Source organism: Drosophila navojoa, chromosome 5, assembly GCF_054131105.1.
Source record: "Drosophila navojoa isolate 15081-1374.11 chromosome 5, UAZ_NAV_1.0, whole genome shotgun sequence".
In the NCBI taxonomy this organism is placed as follows: domain Eukaryota; kingdom Metazoa; phylum Arthropoda; class Insecta; order Diptera; family Drosophilidae; genus Drosophila; species Drosophila navojoa.
The window spans coordinates 8,077,501-8,096,903 of NC_142893.1; the positions used below are offsets into that span (position 1 = coordinate 8,077,501).

At 38.6% G+C, this 19,403-nt stretch overlaps 2 protein-coding genes across 3 annotated transcripts in view; both read left to right on the forward strand.

Moving 5' to 3' along the window:
• Nucleotides 1-19,403, forward strand: part of Epac (Exchange protein directly activated by cAMP) — a 62,842-nt gene that overhangs the window by 10,424 nt on the left and 33,015 nt on the right. Inside the window, exon 1 of one of the 2 annotated variants that reach the window (XM_089262613.1) lies at nt 5,064-5,953. The exons of the other annotated variant lie outside the window; for it this stretch is intronic. The gene's annotated coding sequence lies outside the window, so the exon portion shown is untranslated. Of the gene's footprint in view, nt 1-5,063; nt 5,954-19,403 lie in introns of those variants that run through there. 2 annotated transcript variants of the gene reach the window in all.
• Nucleotides 17,361-19,155, forward strand: LOC108653804 (cytochrome P450 6a2). The gene is made up of 2 exons (XM_018104603.3): nt 17,361-18,518; nt 18,578-19,155. The coding sequence occupies exons 1-2, from the start codon at nt 17,417-17,419 to the stop codon at nt 18,994-18,996; spliced, it is 1,521 nt and encodes a 506-aa protein (XP_017960092.1). The 5' UTR covers nt 17,361-17,416; the 3' UTR covers nt 18,997-19,155.

Here is a 19,403-nt window from a genome sequence, read left to right on the forward strand (position 1 = left end):
TGTGTGTGTGTGTGTGTGTGGGTGGGTGCCATAGAAATTTGAGTATTATGTGTGCAAGTGGTCCCATGAAGGACGCTCGCTGGCTGTAACACGAGCTGTAAAACTAATCAGCGCTGCGGTTGACATCGCTCCGAAACTTTGCTCAAACTAATTTTTATATAAATTCTCATTTATGGCCACGCTCCTGAGAGCTATTTAAGCATTTTTGCATTTTAATGACATTTTATAAAAAAAAAAACAAGAGTTGAGCTCTTTTGTTATAAATTCCTTTAAAAGTGTCAAGCGCGCTGCGTGCTGAGCTTAAATTATAAACTATTTTAAGTGGAATTTATGTGTGATAAAGGGGAATTTGAATATGGGTAAGGGGTTCTACTTTCGATATATTGACAGAGGTATTCGATCACATTTAGTTGATGAAAGTTATACATATACCAGACATTATATGATATATGATTTAGGAATACAAATTTTACGTAAGACTCTCCATTTGATCAGCTTTTATCAAACATGTGGCTAACTTGGCTATAATAATTTATCTAACACTTTTCAATTAGCTCTCGTTATCACGCGCTGAGTACATATTTCCGCTGCAGTCAAAGTCAAGTCCTTTATTTAGGCGAAACCAACCCACGCACGCTTTCAAAGAGCTCGGGGATAAGATTCACACGGAGTCATTCACAATTAGAGCTTCAGCTGGCATCATTACCAGCAAAGCCAAGACGCCCCATTTGAATGATGTGATAAAGCCTGCCTAATGACAAGGCTGTAGCTTCCAAATGAAGCCAGCGGCAACGTAATACTTTGAACCCTTTTTGGTTTATGGCCATTTCTTTTTCTACGGCTCTTATTGGGTCAGCGAAAGGGTATTACCTTGTACCTTGTAATTATATTTAGTTACAAAGTAACTTGCACAACGAAACTTAACAAGGAAAATATAGAAAATTGTAAGCCATCCACAATTGGCTACTTTTTACATCAGCTTTTCAATTTCCTTTCACGACTTTGATTTCTGTTGAGCTGCCATCAAAATAAAACTCAATCAGTGTCCTTAAAGCGTTAATTTTATGACCCATTTCTGTAGCTGGCGAATTTTGCATAATTTTTCACTTGATTTATTTAGGCAGAAGCATTAGAAGCATTTTCGCCACGGGCCGAACGCTCGCAATTACAGGCCCATAAATTATGCATATTTACTTGGCTCTAGGCCATCTCTCGGGCCAGCCGGCAGAAAAAGCAACTGTATTTGACACTTGATGCAGCTGGGCAAAAAATGTTGCCGTAGCAGTCGAAACAAGGTAAATTTAATGAATGAGCGGCGCGCGTTAAAGTTGATGAAGTTTTTGGTGTTGTTGTTGTTTTTGTTTGTTTTTTTGTGGATGGCAACGCGAGTGGCGTGTGGCGTGCGACACGCAAAACCCAATTTTCCGTTCACATTCGAAGAGGAACGAAGAGGAAAAAATCAACAGCAAAAGAAGAGCTAAATTTAACAGCCAGGGAAAAGCCAAAAAAAAAAAAGATCACACACAAACAGACAAACAAAGGGGGAAGCCGAGAGCGTCGAGGCCCTATCAATAGCTACACAATTAATTTCAAGTGCTACTGCGAAGGCATTGGAATTCAGCATCACAAAAAAATAGACAAATTAAGGCAAAGAGAGTGGGAGAGATAGCGAGAGAGCGAGAGCGAGGGAGATGGAAAAAATGTATGTGAGACTGGAGGCGACCATTTGGTGCGAGTTCCGCTCAACCGGATTTCCATGCAGCAGCGGCGGCGGCAGCTCACGTGACACAGTTTGTGCAGCAGGGGAGCGGAGTGTGGCTGCCTGCCTAATGATATGAGCTCACGTCATAGCTAATTTAGCGATCTAATGAAATGCGAGAAAAATTAGCAGGAATAGTAGGAGCAGCAACAGCAGCAGCAGCAATAGCAACAGCAGCAGCAATAGCAGCAGCAGCAGCAATAGCAGCAGCAGCAGCAATAGCAGCAGCAGCAGCAATAGCAGCAATACCAGCAGCAGCAGAAGCAGCAGCAGCAGTAGCAACAGCAGCAACAGCAGCAACAGTATCAGCAGCAATAGCAGCCGCAGCAGCAGCAATAGCAGCAGCAGCAGCAATAGCATCAGCGATGGCAGCAGCAGCAGTAGCAACAGCAGCAGCAGAAACGGCAGCAGCAGCAACAGCAGCAATAGTAGCAGCAACAGCAATAGTTGCAGCAACAGCAACAGCAGGAGTAGCAGCTGCAGCCACAAAAGCAGCAGCAACAGCAGCAGCAACAGCAGCAACAGCAACGGCAACAGCAGCAGCAGCAACAGCAGCAGCAACAGCATCAGCAACAACAGCAGCAAAAACAGCAACAGCAGCAACAGCAGCGAGACCAACAGCAATAGCAGGAGTAGCGGCAGCAAGAAGAGCAGCAACATCAACAGCAACAACAGCTACAGCAACAGCAGCAACAGCAGCAACAACAACAACGGCAACAGCAGCAACAGCAACAGCAGCTGCTTCTCACTGAAGAACAGATACAAATTGCAATGCATTTATAAATGTTTCACTTTTGACTAGGAATTTAAGACTTATTGCAGCAGCAGCACGCACACACAAATACACACACACACATAGTCTCTCCCACACACCTGTAAACAGTTATAATTACATAATATGCGAGTGCAATGGCCATCAGCTGCAGCCAGTTTGCGCGCCCTTCAACCGAAGTGGATCTTTGAGATTGCTGCCAGCAGCAGCAGCAGCAGCAACAGCAACATCAGCAGCAGCAGTAGCTCGGCCAAGTTCGTCTGGAATTACACAATTAATCTTTGTGGCTCTGGCTGTGTTGACGCCGACACCAATTAAAATTATGTTATAATTATAGTTGGCGGCGCGCCTGGCCATCAAATTAGCTGCGCTCGGCGATGTGCTTTTCCTAAACTCGTCAAAACTAATGAAAATACATACATATATAGCTAATTATATATAAGTGTGTATATAGACTTATTAAGTAAAAATGTTGTTAACCCACATATAATTAGACAATCATTAGGCCAACTCAGCTTGTCTTAATCGAAACTCTGATGGCCACCCAGCACGAGTTGCATGTCTCAAATTCAAGTTCAAATTCGATTCAAACGTGGGCGGCGACTCAAGCGGGGCTTTTTCCTTCTATAGTGAAAGTAGTAAAAGAAATTTGTAACTCTATGAATCAATATTTATATAGAGCTGTCAGCAGCAGTTCAATAGCCACAGTAATGCTGGTCAGCTGGCCTGAAGTTTCTCGGCTGGCCAACAAAATAAACCCCATTTAAATATTGCAGCTTTCGGCGAGCACAATTTCCGTCTCTCACACAAAAGCCGGAAGCATTCCACATTTGGTAAAAAAAAAGAGAGATATAAAAAAAAGAAGAATAAAAAAACAACTTTAACCTCTTTAAGCCAAAGAACAGCATTCTGTCTGGCCCCATTTGGCCAGTTCTTTAATTAGTTAATAAGTGTTGCGGTGCGAACGGCTGGCTGTCTGGCCAAAGTTGGCCAGCTTTATGGCCCAAGCATTTGCATATTGCGCGAACCTGTAAGACGGCCAATCAAACTCGGAAGATATATATCATTGGTATTTACAGGTAACACAATCGTCAATCGTCAATCATCTATCGTTCGTTAGCGGACAGAAGCTGGCAATTTCCTTTTGGACAATCAAATGATTTGTGCTTTAATTAAACACACATTTGCACACCAACTAACTAACTAACTGGTAATTAATAGCTAGGCAAATACTCTCAGCCAGACAGAGAGACAGACAGCTGGAGAGAGGGATAGACAGATGGAGGAACAGCCAGCTGATGAACTTGTCAGACACAATCAAAGACAATCAAAGAGACAGCCAAAAACAGTAGACAAAATACATATTGACTTGTTTATGCACGAATGACAGGAGCTGAAAATTGGGGCAAATGGGGTATAGAATGAAGGTGGAAGTGAAGAAGTGAATTTAAAGGAAATTGGAGAAACTGGCAGAAAAAAAACAGTGAAATTTAGTGGAGCAGCAAGTAATGTTTAGTATATATAAATGCATATTAAGCAAATTGATTTAGTTTTAAAATTAACCAAATTAAAATAAAATATTTAATAAACAACAAAAAATGTGTATTGTCAGAGCTAAGCAAAACTAACCTTAAAAATAATAAAAAAAATATATAACAATTTATTTTCAACTCAAATTTAAAAACCTTTAAAGAGTTTGCAGCAGCTGAATACGATAAATGTAGTTAAATTTAAATTAAATCAATAAATTTAATTTAAACTTGTAATCTAGCTGAGATAAATGAATTTCAATTTAAGTCCAAGGCTTGATATTATCTTTAATGCCCAATAAATAAAAAAAATTTTAATATAAATAATTGTTTATATATGTCATTTTGCTTATTTTTATTTGTTTATTTTTTGTGTGTTTATATATATATATATTTTTTTTTTTATTTTTTTTTTAATGTTTTAGTATTTATATGAAAATTGTTTCACTCCATAAGAGCACTGAGATCATGATTAATACTTTATATTATTATAAGCTCTTTGCATCTGTCTAAGTAACTCTAAATACTTTCAAATACATATATAGTGATTAGCTCACTTTCAGCTCGTGTCACTCTGTTCTTGTGAATTGCAAAGCTTATGCACACTTCTGACTCGTGCTTGACACAGAGCACACAGCTTGAAGCTGCGCGCCACTTGAGACAGCAATAACAATTTGTCGCTTTTCATTAAAAGTGACTTTATGGACGCATGTAGAAAGGCCGACATATATATATATATAGAGAGATAGGCATAGGCATATGGTATATGGCTTATGGTAACATCCCTCGGAAATGTAAATGTAAATGTAAATCAGAGCAATATGCGCACGTTTTGTCTGTTCAGTTTGTGTCAAACAAGTTGGGCCGCTAATCTCGTAGCGATCGTCGAACGAAGTAGCCCACATACAAAGCAAAGACAACAACAAAAGTAGCAGGGGCATGGGGCAGACGTGCATGCGCTTGTGCGCGACCGAATGTATCTTTTGGATACATTTGCTGCCGCTACAGAAATTAATACGTGCTGAACACTCCAACAGCGCACACACAACTCGCTCGACGAGTCGCCGCTGTCGGTTCGAAAAGTTGAATTCAGTTCGAGTTTGCGTTCGAGTCTGCGGCTTGAGTCTGGGCGCCGGCGCGATCAGCTTTTCCGCACGTACCTGAGAGTACGTTGGCTTTCAGGCATCAGTATCGACATCGGAATCGGCATCGGCATCGGCTTAAAAATATATATGTTTTATATTACTATTGACTGCTCTGCACTCCATATCTTATCGCGCTTTACGGTCGACCAAGACAAGCCAAGCTGATGCGTCTGTTCGTTCCGCTTTGTCGTCGTCTTTCATTTCCATCCTCGACGTGGGCGCTGCTCGTTGAGACTATGCGCGGGCGTTCCGAATGCGTGTGTAAATATTTATATTTATATTGCAAAAAGTAGGAAACGAAACTACACAGCAATACGAAATAAAGTTGTTAAGTTATTATTATGGCAAGCGAAAATACCTTTGCCAGGTAACAGCAACGAAAAACAAGTGTAAACACAGTGAAAAAAAAATCAAATTAAAAATCAAAATTTTTCGAGTGCAGCTTTTGCAATTGTTTATGCAACTGCAGCAACAACAACAAGAACAACAAAGTGCAATTGTTTTTAACAAATTATGAGCTAAATGAATACACAATTTGTATATCTCAAAATACGCAATAATAATGCCATTCATGTGTATTCAACCCAAATGCAAGCGCAACGAAGGCTAACGAATTAAAAAAAAAAAAAATTCAATTACAAATATAAATACTAAAAATTGTAACAATATCAAAAAAGTAAAATCAAAACAGCTGCACAAACTCAGTGGATAATTTGCATTGCATTGAGCATTAAAAGGAATTTTCTAGGTTCGTATCTTGTTTACTTTAAAATCAGATATTTTCATGCCACAGCACACAAACAGCTGTAAAATTAAACAAATGCCAATTGCTGGAGATAAAATTGTAGAAGCGCTTTATATGGTCTCGCTCACTCGCTGTACTCTATATATGTAGATGATAACAAGATTTTGACAGTGGGCTGTACGAGAACTTGTTGGCAATTCAAGTACAGCATTTGCTGACTCCACAGACAGTGGGCAGCAGAAGAATTCGCTCAGCACTTCCGGCTAAATGAGCAATGACAGCAAACACAAAAACACATAAAGCTTTGTAATAAAAAATAAATAAAAGAGTAAAAAAAAAACTTTCAAAATTATTATATAAACATGCAAATACTCTCTCCAACAGTTTAGCTGTGCATAAACATAAATAATTATGTTCCAAACATTTTTTTTATCGCATTAACAGAAAGTCGAATTCATTGGGATTTGCATAATTTTTATGTTAACAAATGAATCGACTGTCAGTTTTTATTGCATGAAATCTAAATAAATCGAAATGAAGTCGGCTTAGAGGTCATGGGGTGTGCACGACGGCAGATGCCCTGGAGATGCTAGAAACTAGAGAGAAAATACGATGAGATTTCTATGAAATTTCTTATAAAATATTTTTATAACTCATGAAAAAAGCTCTACCATAATCAGCAGTTTTTCATGATCTTTGAGAGAAAAAAAAAGACATATTATTCTTTGAGCCAAGTTTTTGCCGCTCGAATGCAAAGCAAAGTGTGCATGAAAAAGGAAAGTTAAAGAGCTGAATTCCACTTATAATTAAGTTCGATTGGGTCACATTCTGCCTACTTTGCACATTTTCTTTCTCGTTTCTTGCCCAAAGGGTTTAGATGAGGCAACGAAAAGGCGTTTACTGCTTGCCCTATGACCACGGATGATGGATGGGTTACATTTGGGTTGCTAAACGAAATGCCAACCACTCGATAAATATTTACATAGCTGAGCGCACACGCCGAGGCCAGCAAGATAAATTGCTCTATCAGTGACAGTCCGAGATGAAAATGCAGTTGGCCATATGAAGATATATGTATATAGATAATCATTAGCTAATTGGCGGTCGAAGGCAATCGAAGCATTCACTTAATGAAAATTAATGATGAACCAATTAGGAAAAGGGAAAAAGAAAACTGCTGGCTTACTTAGTGAAGCTAAGCGCATGTAAGTTGTTGCAACAACCTTGGCAAAGGTTAAAGTGCAACGCGTTGCATATACGCCCAGGAGCATAAGCTGAGCTGAGTGCCTGGTGCTGCTGCTGCTGCTGCTCTCCGAGGCACATCAAATACTAATAATGCTTATGGTTTATATTTTTTATGGATCAATAAGTTTGAGCGTGTGCGGCAAAGAGTTGGCCGCAGTGCGCCATGAATAACGCCAGCTGAGATCAAGGCGCTTTTAATAATCTTTAATAGGCTATATGCATGAGAGCGTGTTACAGCCAGCAAGTATCTTACCTCTCGCTCCCGCTCCCCCTCTGTGTGTGTGCGTGGGCGTGCTGCAATAAAAATGCCACACGCCCCACACACAGCTTGTGGCTAGGTGTCTGCATGCCGCGCTTATCAAAATAACAACATTTCTTTTATTATTTTTTATTATCATTATTTATCTGGCAAACAAGAAAGAACGAAGGAAAGAAAGAAGGAAAAAAAAAAAGAAGAGCAACATTAAAACGGGCCAGCGTGTGTGTTTATATACTTTTATCTTTATTAATTTGATTCTCAACATCTAAAAGCTGCTCGCTGCCGGAAAACTAACATTTCCATTTGGCTTTTCATTTGCACGCACATGCTCTGGCGTTCCGGGAAAACCCGTCCATAAAGAATAACAAAACATAATACAAACTTTAAGGCATTTATGCTTTTCATTCATTTTGGCTTAACACCTGTGACTACCTGTCTGCCTTCCTCTCTCTCTCTCTCTCTCTCTTCATCTTTTCATTTACCTTCTCCAGCTCTTTCTTTTTGCAATTTAAACTTTACTAATTGCTGGCAAAAAGTTCCAATTGCATTTTATATATATATTTTTTGTTCATTTTACTTTTTTTATATTTAACAAGTGAAAAAACTCGGAAATTAATTTAAGCAATTAGCATAGAAAAAAAAACTTTTTGAAAAGTTGCACAGCTCAAGCCAAAATGAAATTCGAAAGTGTAACTGCGAATTTGGAAGTCAGCTTGACTATTTTAATTAGCTAATAGTTTTGTGTAAATAAAAACAAAAGGTCAGAAATTCCACTTAAGATTTAAAAATATTTATAAGAAATATAATTCTTTGAATTATTAAAATAAATACAATGTGTTTTTATTGAAGAGGTTTTTTTCCGGATTAAAAAAAATATATTATGTACTTAATTCCTGTGGAAGAAAATATTTAAAAATACATATGTATATACATTTAATATTTTTTAGGGTACTTTTGCTAATACTTTTCATATATATTTTTGTATTCCACTAATCTAATTGATAATTTAAGTAAATGCCATGTCAACTGCAAAATATTTGCCTAGAAATAAATATGTAAACAAATTTGTATATGCTTCCAATCAGTGAACAAGACAATTATTTGTCTAGCTTATCAGCAGCGGCTTAAGCCGAAATTTTCAATGTTGTATTAATTAGAGATAAGTCGCATCAAATGTGCTAAAAGCCTAGCAACTGCAGACGGTGTGCTCCATGGATAGCTCTCACATAACAGAAATTAGATAACAGAGCGTCACATGTGCTGTGAAAACATTATTAATATGGGTATACAAATCCATATCTATAAATATATGTTTCATGTAGGCGCAAATGTTTGTTATGAGCTGATAAGGTGCTAAATATAGTCGCACATCGAGGTGCTACTAAAGGCCTTAGACATGCATATATTATATAAATTATTATAATGTTATATATATATATAAATATATTCTTTTTTTTTTTTTTTGCCATACACGACGAATGGGAGCTCAGTGAAATGGAATATAAAAGCCATGCGGGGGACGCGTGCGGGTTTTTCGAATTATATATTATATGAAACGTGTTGCTCGTAAATTTACGCACGTTCAAATTCAAAACGTGCCCAAAATCCACACAAACAAATGTGAAAAGCCGCCTACACACACACGCACACACACACACACACACACACACACACGCACACACACACACATGCAAATATCACATTTTTGCCATCATTTTGATTATGTATACACACACATACAATACATATGTTGCCTGTCTGTGTGTGTGTGCGTATTTAAGGCCTACAAACAACAACAATCAACGTATGAAAACATTTATAAATGCGACTCTGGCTGTTTTCCATGCCAATAAGCTTAATGCCAGCATTTGATGTCAATTACCATAAATAACAGATGAATGAAAATAGGCGAAGATTGAATACTCTCATTGCCTAATGACTATGAGAATTGCATAGAAAGGCGATGCTTGCAATAGACACGAAAGCATTGCAAAGAAAAGAAGAGAAGAGATCAAAGTAGACATACAGAGAGTGAAATACAAAGAGAACTAGGGGGAGGGAAAGAGGAAGAGGCAGAGAGCGAAATACAGAAAGAGCTAAGAAGAGAACAATAAAGCGATGAAGGGAGTGAGAGTTACGTAGGACGATAGAGTGAGAAAGGAACAATTTAAAATACTGCATAGATAGAGATAGAGATAAAAACAGAGTAGGCCGGAGAAAGAGAAATCCTCAGTCAATAAGAGGAAGAAGGACAGCTCAGAGACTGTCTCTTAAAACAGGCCGATTTTAATAGACAGGTAATTGAGGAAACGCTGCTCGAAGAGGAAAAGAAATACAAAATGAACGTCTCAAGTGATTATGTAGTTATTTATAAATAGAAAACAAACACTCGAGAAACTCATAAAATGAACAGCCACAAATTAAGATTCTCCATCAAATATGTCACTTGATACTATCTTGTCCACAATCTTCTGTTGTTATTCAACCCATTCGGCATAGCTAAGCTACCCACTTGAGATGTATCAAATTGAGTAATAATATGCAACATGACACGACAAATGGAGGCGTTGAATGTCGCCGCTCGCATTAGATACATTTGGCTGCTCTGATCAGCCTTGCCGCCCCGCTCCCCTTGACATTTGTCAAGTTCAGTGCCGTTCGCAATGCGAGTGCAATTTGTTTTGGCAAATGCGCTAACACGCACAACTTTTCCTTTCGCTTGCCGCAAATTAGAAAAGCAATTTTCCAGCAGCAACGGCAAAGCGAGAAAAAATCAAACAAACTTTCCAAACAAGCAAAATCAATATTTGCACAATTGAAGAATTTTAAATTCGTTAGCTTGCAGCAGCAAAAAATTAAAAAAAAAAAAAGCAAACGAGCACACAAAGAATTTATCAAATAAAAATTGAGTTCAGTTGCGTTGCGTATGCTGAATTGATTTAAACAATGTTTGCACAGGAAAAAAAGTTTATTTTCTTTACTTTTAGCTAACTCTCTCTGTCTCCCTCTCTCTCTCTCTCTGTCTGCCTCTCGCTTTGCATTTGCATTTTTGAAAGCCAAAAGTCAGAAAGTGGCAGCCAAGCGAGCTACTCTGGCAGCGAAAAACTTCAAAAGGTTCGCTCTCAAGCCAATTGCAAAAGTAAAAAAAAAAAAATATTTATCAAATTTCTATATATATAAAATGATGGGAGCAGAAGTGTTTTCATAAAAGTTGTTGAAGCGCTTTTTGCGACAATCAGTAAGAGATAGGTAAATATATAGACAAGAGTTTTCGGTTACAAAAATATCTTTTATGTGTGCTTCTCTCATAACTTCTTCATATCAATAAAAAACTTCAACAGGAAGTTTATTAATTACTATTTTAAGCACAGCGAACCAAAAGCCATAAAACTACAAAATTACATTAATTAAAATGTCTTTAAGTCTTTAAAAATTCCAAGAGAGTCAACTGGGATTGTTAGCTATTATGATTGAATTTAAAAAAAAAAAAAAACAACATTTTTATATTCAGCAAGCGTAAGCAATGAGATCATTTAAACGAGGGTATATTCCAGTCGTTCCTCTAGTGACTTTAGTCAAAGGTCCAGCTTAATCCAATCTTCACTTCAACTAAATATTCATAATTTTTTAAAAGGCTTCAATCAAATATTGAATTATTTTTGTAAATGGCTGAAACCTTTTAATATTCCAAGCAAAAGTTATTTAATTTGCATTTTTGCTCTGCGCCCAACATAAATAAAATTGCAGCTGCCATTGAAGCATTGATAACGATTTGGGCAGAGAGCGTTCGCTCCAGGCACAGTCAAAACAAATCGATTTTCTGACCAGAGACCAGAGCTTTGTGTGTGTGTGTTGATTTTGGTTAGAAATATGTTTGGATTTTTTATGCGTATGGCACACATGTTTATGCGCCCGATGCGGCACAACGTGGCCTAATAAAATTTCAGTTAACGAAAATAAACGCGTTGAGTTATGCAGACGCAGCGGGCGAGGCAGAGAGGGAAAGCGGCAGCAGGAGCCATCAATAGGTGGAGCAGCAGCAGGAGGCGGGCATAACATGTGGTGAATCGTGCCTTATAAGCTTTTGCCGGCCAAAAAGCCAGCATTACCACAGATTCTTAGTCCAAATAATAAATATTATGTTTATTTTGCTGGCATTTGGGTGGGAGTGGCTTCTGCCCCAACAAAGGGTTAATGTTGCTTGACGAAATCGTAGCACTCTCCCTTGGCAAAATGTATTATATGTCGTTGAGAGCCTTATAAAGGTATTTGATGTGAGCAAGTGTTAGTATTGTTCAGGCTTTACATAATATAAAAGCATCTGGTATATAAATATATTTTTATATATTTAAATTTGACTTCTGAGAACATTTTTTGCATAAAAATGTTTTTTCATTTGCTTAAAATTATATATTTGGCAACTGAATAAATATTTGTTACATATTCTCATTTATTATTATTTTTTTTTTCTTACTTAATTTTTTATTTTTTTATTTATTTTATGTATTTATATATATTAATATATTTTTTTTTTTATTATAAATACATTTTTTATTTATTTATTTTTTTTTATTTTACTTTGGATGTGGTGATGCAAATTAAATATTTTTAAAAATTTATTATTTATACATTTAACATCACTATAATTTTAACTGCATAAAATATACATATATATATTTTTTTAATTTTAGCTGATGTAATATTTATTACAAGTATTATTTATTATATAATATAATGAAGAATATATACAAAAAACTATATATGGAATATTTCTTTCTATGTTAGAGTATTTAGCGCCCTGCTCGCACAATTGTGGCCAAGTTTTCCCTTCTGCTGTATGCTAATAATTCATTTTAAATGACTTTATAACTATTTGCCTAAGCCCTTGCTCAGTCTGCTGCCCTTTGCCGACAATTTAGCCGCTTTTACAGAATTTCTTTACATTATTGTTCTTCATTTTATGCCTTGCAGAGGCCGAGCCGTTTTATCGAGCGCACACGCGGCTTTCGCTTTTGTGACTTGAAAATTTAAAATCGAAATTTTTATCACCCAATAACCCAGAAGTTTACTCCGCTTCACATTGTAGCATCGTAAAAGGTACAGTGTATACAGCTTCTGATGGCCATGTCTCTCATATTGTTCCCCATCTTTCGTGTTTTTCTGCTGACTCGACTGCAACATAAATCATCATTTGTCAAGCGAATGTCCGGCCTGGAGTTGGCTCGGTTAAAACCAGCCCACTGGGTCAACTAAGCAATTTGTGCAGCATATTAAATGGCCATGAACTACGTACTACTGCCACTCACTCACTCACTCAGTCAGTCAAACATTCATCAAGTTGGCTGTTTTATTGCAACTTCGCTTGCTGCTCAATGAATATGTCAATCAGTTTATGGAATCGTATGGGGAACAAAACAGTTCATAAATAATCTATATGTCACAGGGCTGTTGCATTGTTCCCATGGAATTGGCACTAAATCAATATTAAGTAGCCGCCGCATTGGCTGCCTGGCGCCACTCACTGAATGCCATGCGTCATGCCAATTCGCATGCTTGTCTCCAATGTCAAACAATCAAAGCTGCTTCCAAATATACCACTCTCGCTCTCTCTCTCTCTCTCTCTCTTCTTCCTGTGTGTGTGAAAATCAATCAGCATTTTGTTCGATGAACTTGTCAGGCAACAAGTTGAGCGACTGCCACAGCGACAGCGACAGCTGCTGCCGCATTCATTTCACATCCTGACAATTTTATAGCCCGAGCATATCCTGCGGCTACTCGTGCAGCACAAGGTAAAAATAATGTAGGTAGATAAAAATAGAAAGAAAAGTTTGGCAGCTAATTATCTGCTCTGGCGCGCAGCGTTTAAATATAGCTACACTTCATTCAGCATTGCTATAAATGTCGAAAGTTGTGAATTCGTTATCCCTAATACCTAAGACCTGGCACTTAAGCGACAGAGCGAAGCAAAGCAGCAAAATATGCAATGTTCAAGTTATTTATGGATATTACGAATAAACTTTGAAGGTGCACCGTAAAGTAGAGTAAATGAATTGGAATTACCATTTTGATTAAATCAAGGGCATGGCTCTAAAAAGTAAGCTGCGATTTGCTTGCTTCAAGTTCGATTCAAAGCTCAAAAGAATTTAAGCTTAACTAAGCAAATCTGATGTCAAGCTTAAAATTCAATGAACTTTCAATTCAATATTCGAAATTTCAAAATAAATTGCATAGATTTCCCCAAAGACTAATGATTAAATGGCAAGCCCTGGCACATATTCAATTTTGTTTCATGTTACATTCATCTAAAGTTAGCTGGCTTCCGAGCACACAGTCGCCTGATTATGATTGGGCATATCAGTCAAAGGCAATCGGAAGGAAGCTGACTTCAATTTGGCTGCCTGACTGCTTGGCACATGCAATTGACGAAACAGAGAGAGAGAGAGAGAGAGAGAGAGAGAGAGAGAGACAGAGAGAGAAAGAGAGAGACAGAGAGAGAGAGAAAGTACATTCAATACAAACAGTAAACGTACACGCACAACAAATTTTCATATTTTACTTTTTGGTTTGATGTATTTTTTTTACTTTATTGTTATTGTTGTTGTTATTGACAAAAGCAGCGCACATCCAATTTGAGCAACAATTGGACGACTTGACTTGAGTTGGATTTACCTTAAGCATTTGTCGTTGCCAGCTGCAGCAGCTAGGTGTGAGTGTGTGTGTGGGTGTGTGTCTTTAGTCGTAAAAAAGGTATTGGCCTGTCCTTGAGCCTTGCCTTTGCCGTTGCCTTTGCCTTTTGAGCAGTCGAAATGGGTAATCAGCTCTGTTTACATGATGCGGATTTCTTATTGTGATTTTGCTTTGAAATTTACATAATGTGGCACTGTCTTGGTTGCTGTCACGTCGTTATGTCAACACACGTACACACACACACGCACACACTCATATATCGCATCTTCAGCATACAGGAAATGCGCACTACTCCCCATTCACAATTCACAATTCACAATTTGTTTAAACTGACTGCTCGGGGGTAGCTGCCAGACACAAACAAAACTAATTTATGCAACAGAGAGAGAGAGAGAGGGAGAGAGAGAGAGGAAGACACTGCTTTAAAGACAGTCAGCCATTCAGTCACTCACTCACTCTCTCAGTCAGACAGAGAGACAGACAGACAGACCAACAGAGCACACACACCTTGAATTGTTTAGGGCTAAGACGTTGGACCCTTTTTCTGGCATTTGCATTTAAAAGAGCTGTCTTCGCTGCGGGCTTAACACCTCCAAACAGTCTCAGCTCGCCTCCGAGCTGTGAGCAAACAATTAGCTGCCTGTTTACATGAATTCACAAGATGCTGGAGCCTGCGCTGGCGTAATTAGCAATGCCGCTCAGCTCAAACGTGTTTTTTTTTTGTGTTTTTCTTTAGCAGGAAGAGGGCGTGGCCATGCTGACTCTGGCTGAAAGAATAGTTGGGAGCAATTGTTTGTCTGCTTGCTGTCACCTTGACAGCAACCAAGTCAACAACAACAGAAGAAGGTAACAACAAATCAGCTGCACATCTGACTGACAGCAGCGGGGGCAGGAGAAGCAGCAGCAGCAGGAGAAGCAGGAGAAGCAGTAGCAGCACTAACAGTAGCAGCAGCAGTTGCAGTTGCATTTGTAGATAAAGATACCCCAATGTAAATGCGGATGCATTTGTAGCAGATGCTGAATGGTTACCCTGTAGTCAAAGGGACAAGCGGGTATAATAGTCACACCCAAAAGTAGCTGCATTAATGCATATAAAAGATTGAAGCCTTAAGAGTAGAGAGTCTAGCATTAAATTTTTTGTATGAATTTATACTCCCAACATCATCTACTTAGCCTTCTAATCTTATGTAAACTACATGAATTTCTTAAAGATAAAATCAGATTTTTTTTAACGACTAAAAATTTTAGATCAAAGCTGGAATTTTGGTTTTTAATAGAGTGTATTTATTTATATATTATTGTAAAATGTAAGCACATTTGCCTAAGAGCTGAACTAATTATAGCCCATATATAACAAATTAAAGAATTAAAGAAGCTTGATTAGAATGAGTCTCACATTGTAGGATATTAGTGAGATATAGCTTGAGTAAAGATAACCCAAAATCATATAAATTAGACCCGAATCTATTTGAAAACCCTACTCAAATCTCAAGCCTACCCCCGACATGCTTTACCCATCCTGGCTACAGGGTAAACGCTAGTCGAACACTCCCACCACACGCTCTTCACACACACAGTTGACGAGGTTTTCTTTTGTGCTGCTGCTGCAGATTTGAGCCCGCATATAGTGCGCGCTCTTATGTTACATTTAGATTTGCATTTTTATTTAGCGCATAAGTGCAGCTTTCCCCCGTCCCCCCACCGCCCCCTCTCACTGTCTCACCACCCCTTTTTTTGTGGGCGCACACAGCACCTGACTGTGTTGAAATAATGCATTCCACTTTTTGTTTCAGCTCATGCATTCATTATGCTTAAGAGCAAGGAGAAGATGATGAAGAAGAAGAAGAGCGTCTTCTCTTCATCTCGTACTTGACTGAGTTTTTATTACTATCATATATTCCCTTTGTTTGGCCATATAGCCATAAAATTCACATGATGCGCTGGGAGCAGCTCAAGGTCAGCTTTAAAGAATGTTGAAAGAACAACAAAGGAAAAATTCATATAAATGGACAGGTGTTAAATATATAAGGCACACACACACACACATCTCTTAAATGTCATTTTTAATTTCACACACACACACACTTGCACTCAATGCCCATAATTAAATAAACGTCAACTGGAAAATATTTGCTGGTAGCGCGATTGCAGCGCTTAAGTCCGCCTGTTGCTGTCAGCCACAGTCCGCAAGGACGAAACCATAATGGACAGCAAAAGGGACACACACACAGAGAGAGTGAGCGAGAGACTGCAGAGAGAAGAGCTTTAAGCCACGCACAGTGCCAATAATTGCGTTTGCTTTGAAAGCAAAGTTGAGTAAGCACTTCACACGGTTAAAGCGAGCTGTGAAAAGAGAATTTATAATCACTTAGGTGACATCAAATAACAACATTTATCCCTAGATTCATTCCATTAGAGTGCTCCTCTTACATTATGAATGGAATAAGTTTACAAATTCTATTACATTTATTACAAATCATAAGACGCTGATTAGCCAGGCCAGACAGCGATAAGCTGGGAAAGCGAGTAAGCCTTTGCGTCGTAATTTCTATATATATTATATGGAAAAAGATTTATAAACTTGGAATTATAAAATATACATACGTCCGCTACAAAATATATATAAATCATAGAGAGAGAAGAAAAGTATTGCAAATTATCTGGCTTGAAAAAAGCTGAAATATTAAGTATAAGCAAAAAGTCTAAGTAGAGGCTGTCTAAATGTCATATTGGGATTATCTAATTTGCTACAATTGACAGTTAAATCTATAATTTTAATTCTGCCCATATAATTTCGCAAACTAAATTTTCGGTATTTATTTTTAAAATGCGTTTGAACAAGATAAAAATACGGAAAAATTCGATTCAAAGTATGTCATGGATATATATGCTTTAAATATCAATTAAGTCGGTAATTCGCATTCTCCCCTTATCAGGCTCGCATGCTGATGCGATGCTGCTGTTATGTAGGCCGCTGCCTACCGGGGCATGATAAGCTGTTTCGAGCTGGACAACCTGTTGGGCTCCTCAGCTAAACTAGTATTTGTTAAGCAGTGCACGTTAGTGACCGGTTCGCCCGATAATAACAGCTATCGCTGAACACACACTAGACTCAAGTGCGGCATCACTATGACTCTCAGTTTCAGGCCGATCAAAACAAACGAAATATAGCAACTCATGCTGAGTTACAAACAAAACAATCGGCATAAAATACGCTGCGGCTCTCCCAGCAGCGATCAGTTATTGCCGCCCAGTCAAAGAGAGCTGAACACGAAATGCTGTTTTTAATATACTTGCTGAGCGCCATATCAGCTTTGCTGGTGTACTTGCTGCACCGCAACATGAACTACTGGAAGAGCCGGGGAATACCTCAGGAGCCGCCACATCTCATCTATGGCAATGTTGTCGGGTTCAGAAAGACCCGCGTGCTCAACGATCTGGTGATTGAATACTACAACAAGTTCCGCAAGAGCGGACATCCCTTTGTGGGCTTCGCCTTTATTCAAAAACAAAGCGCCTTCATTATGGACACCAAACTGGCAAAGAATATTCTCATTAAGGATTTCACGAACTTTGCCGATCGCGGACAGTTCCATAACGAACGCGACGATCCCCTCACTGGACACCTCTTTAATTTGGATGGCAAGCGATGGAAAATAATGCGCCAGAAACTATCACCAACTTTCACATCCGGCAAGATGAAGTTTATGTTCCCCACAGTCATCAAAGTGTCAGAGGAATTCGTAGACGTAATGATGGAGAATGTTCCAGCTAAGACTGGAGGAGCCATCATTGAAATCAAGGATCTGATGGCACGCTTCACAACCGATGTCATTGGCACTTGTGCTTTCGGCATCGAGTGCAATACCCTTCGTACACCAGTAACTGATTTCCGTACTATGGGCCAGAAATCTTTCACCGAAATGCGACATGGAGTTCTGCTAACGGCATTTGAGTTTAGTTTTCCGAGTCTGGCAAGAAAACTGCGTATGCGCATGATTCCAGAAGACGTCCATCAGTTCTTTATGGGCTTGGTGAAAGAGACCATTGCACTCAGGGAGAAGGAAAACATCAAACGCAACGACTTTATGCAGATGCTCATCGAGTTAAAGCAGAAGGGAAGCTTCACTCTGGATAATGGGGAGGTAGTCTCGGGATTGGATGTTGGAGAGCTCGCAGCTCAGGTGTTTGTCTTCTACCTGGCTGGCTTTGAGACTTCTTCTTCTACCATGACATACGCTCTGTATGAGCTAGCCAAAAACACAGACATTCAGGATAGACTTAGGGAAGATATTAATGAGGTCCTCCAGCAACACGATGGAAAACTAACTTATGAATGCATTAAGGCCATGCGATATGTCGATCAGGTTATTTCTGGTAAGACCACTCTATCGGACTTTACAGGGAGTTCAACTAAGTCATGATTTCGTTAACAGAAACCCTCCGACTGTACACTCTGGTGCCTTTCCTCGAGCGAAGAGCTCTTAATGATTATGTTGTACCTGGCCATCCCAAATATGTCATAGAGAGGGGAACACAAATCATTCTTCCTGCTGCTGCCTACCATCGGGATGAAGACCTTTATCCCGAACCAGAGAAATTCGATCCAGAGCGATTCTCGCCCGAGCAAGTGGCAGCTCGTGATTCAGTTGAGTGGCTGCCCTTTGGGGATGGACCCAGAAATTGTGTGGGAATGCGCTTCGGCCAAATGCAAACACGAATTGGTCTGGCCCAGCTGATAAGGAACTTCAAGTTCACAGTTTGCGATAAGACTGATATACCTCTTACTTATGATCCGAAATCACTTATAATAGGCACGATTGGAGGCATTTACTTGCGCGTCGAACGTGTGTAGAATTTAAAATTCTTTTAAAGACGTCGAGAGTTGTTTACATTGGATTTGCCAAAGAATTCTATTGTTTTGCCGGGCCAATCAAACAGATTTGGCTTGAACTGTAAATTTGCATATCTTTTAAGTTATATTTTTGTAATAAATATGTTTGTGATAATTAAACCATTCATTTACCTTAAACCTTCATTTACAACTGGGAAGAACTTTCCCCAAGTCTAACGAAATTCTGTAGTGGTTAATAAGATAAAACTGATATACCCTTGGCCGTGCTAGGCTCTATTTGAATTGAGTGAAATATGCATAAATGCATCAGCTGTGAATACCTGTTTTATTGCGTTTGATTTCGTTTGAGAACTCAACTCATATAGCTCAAATTCTGTTAATCTTTTCAACAAATAACACATTAACTA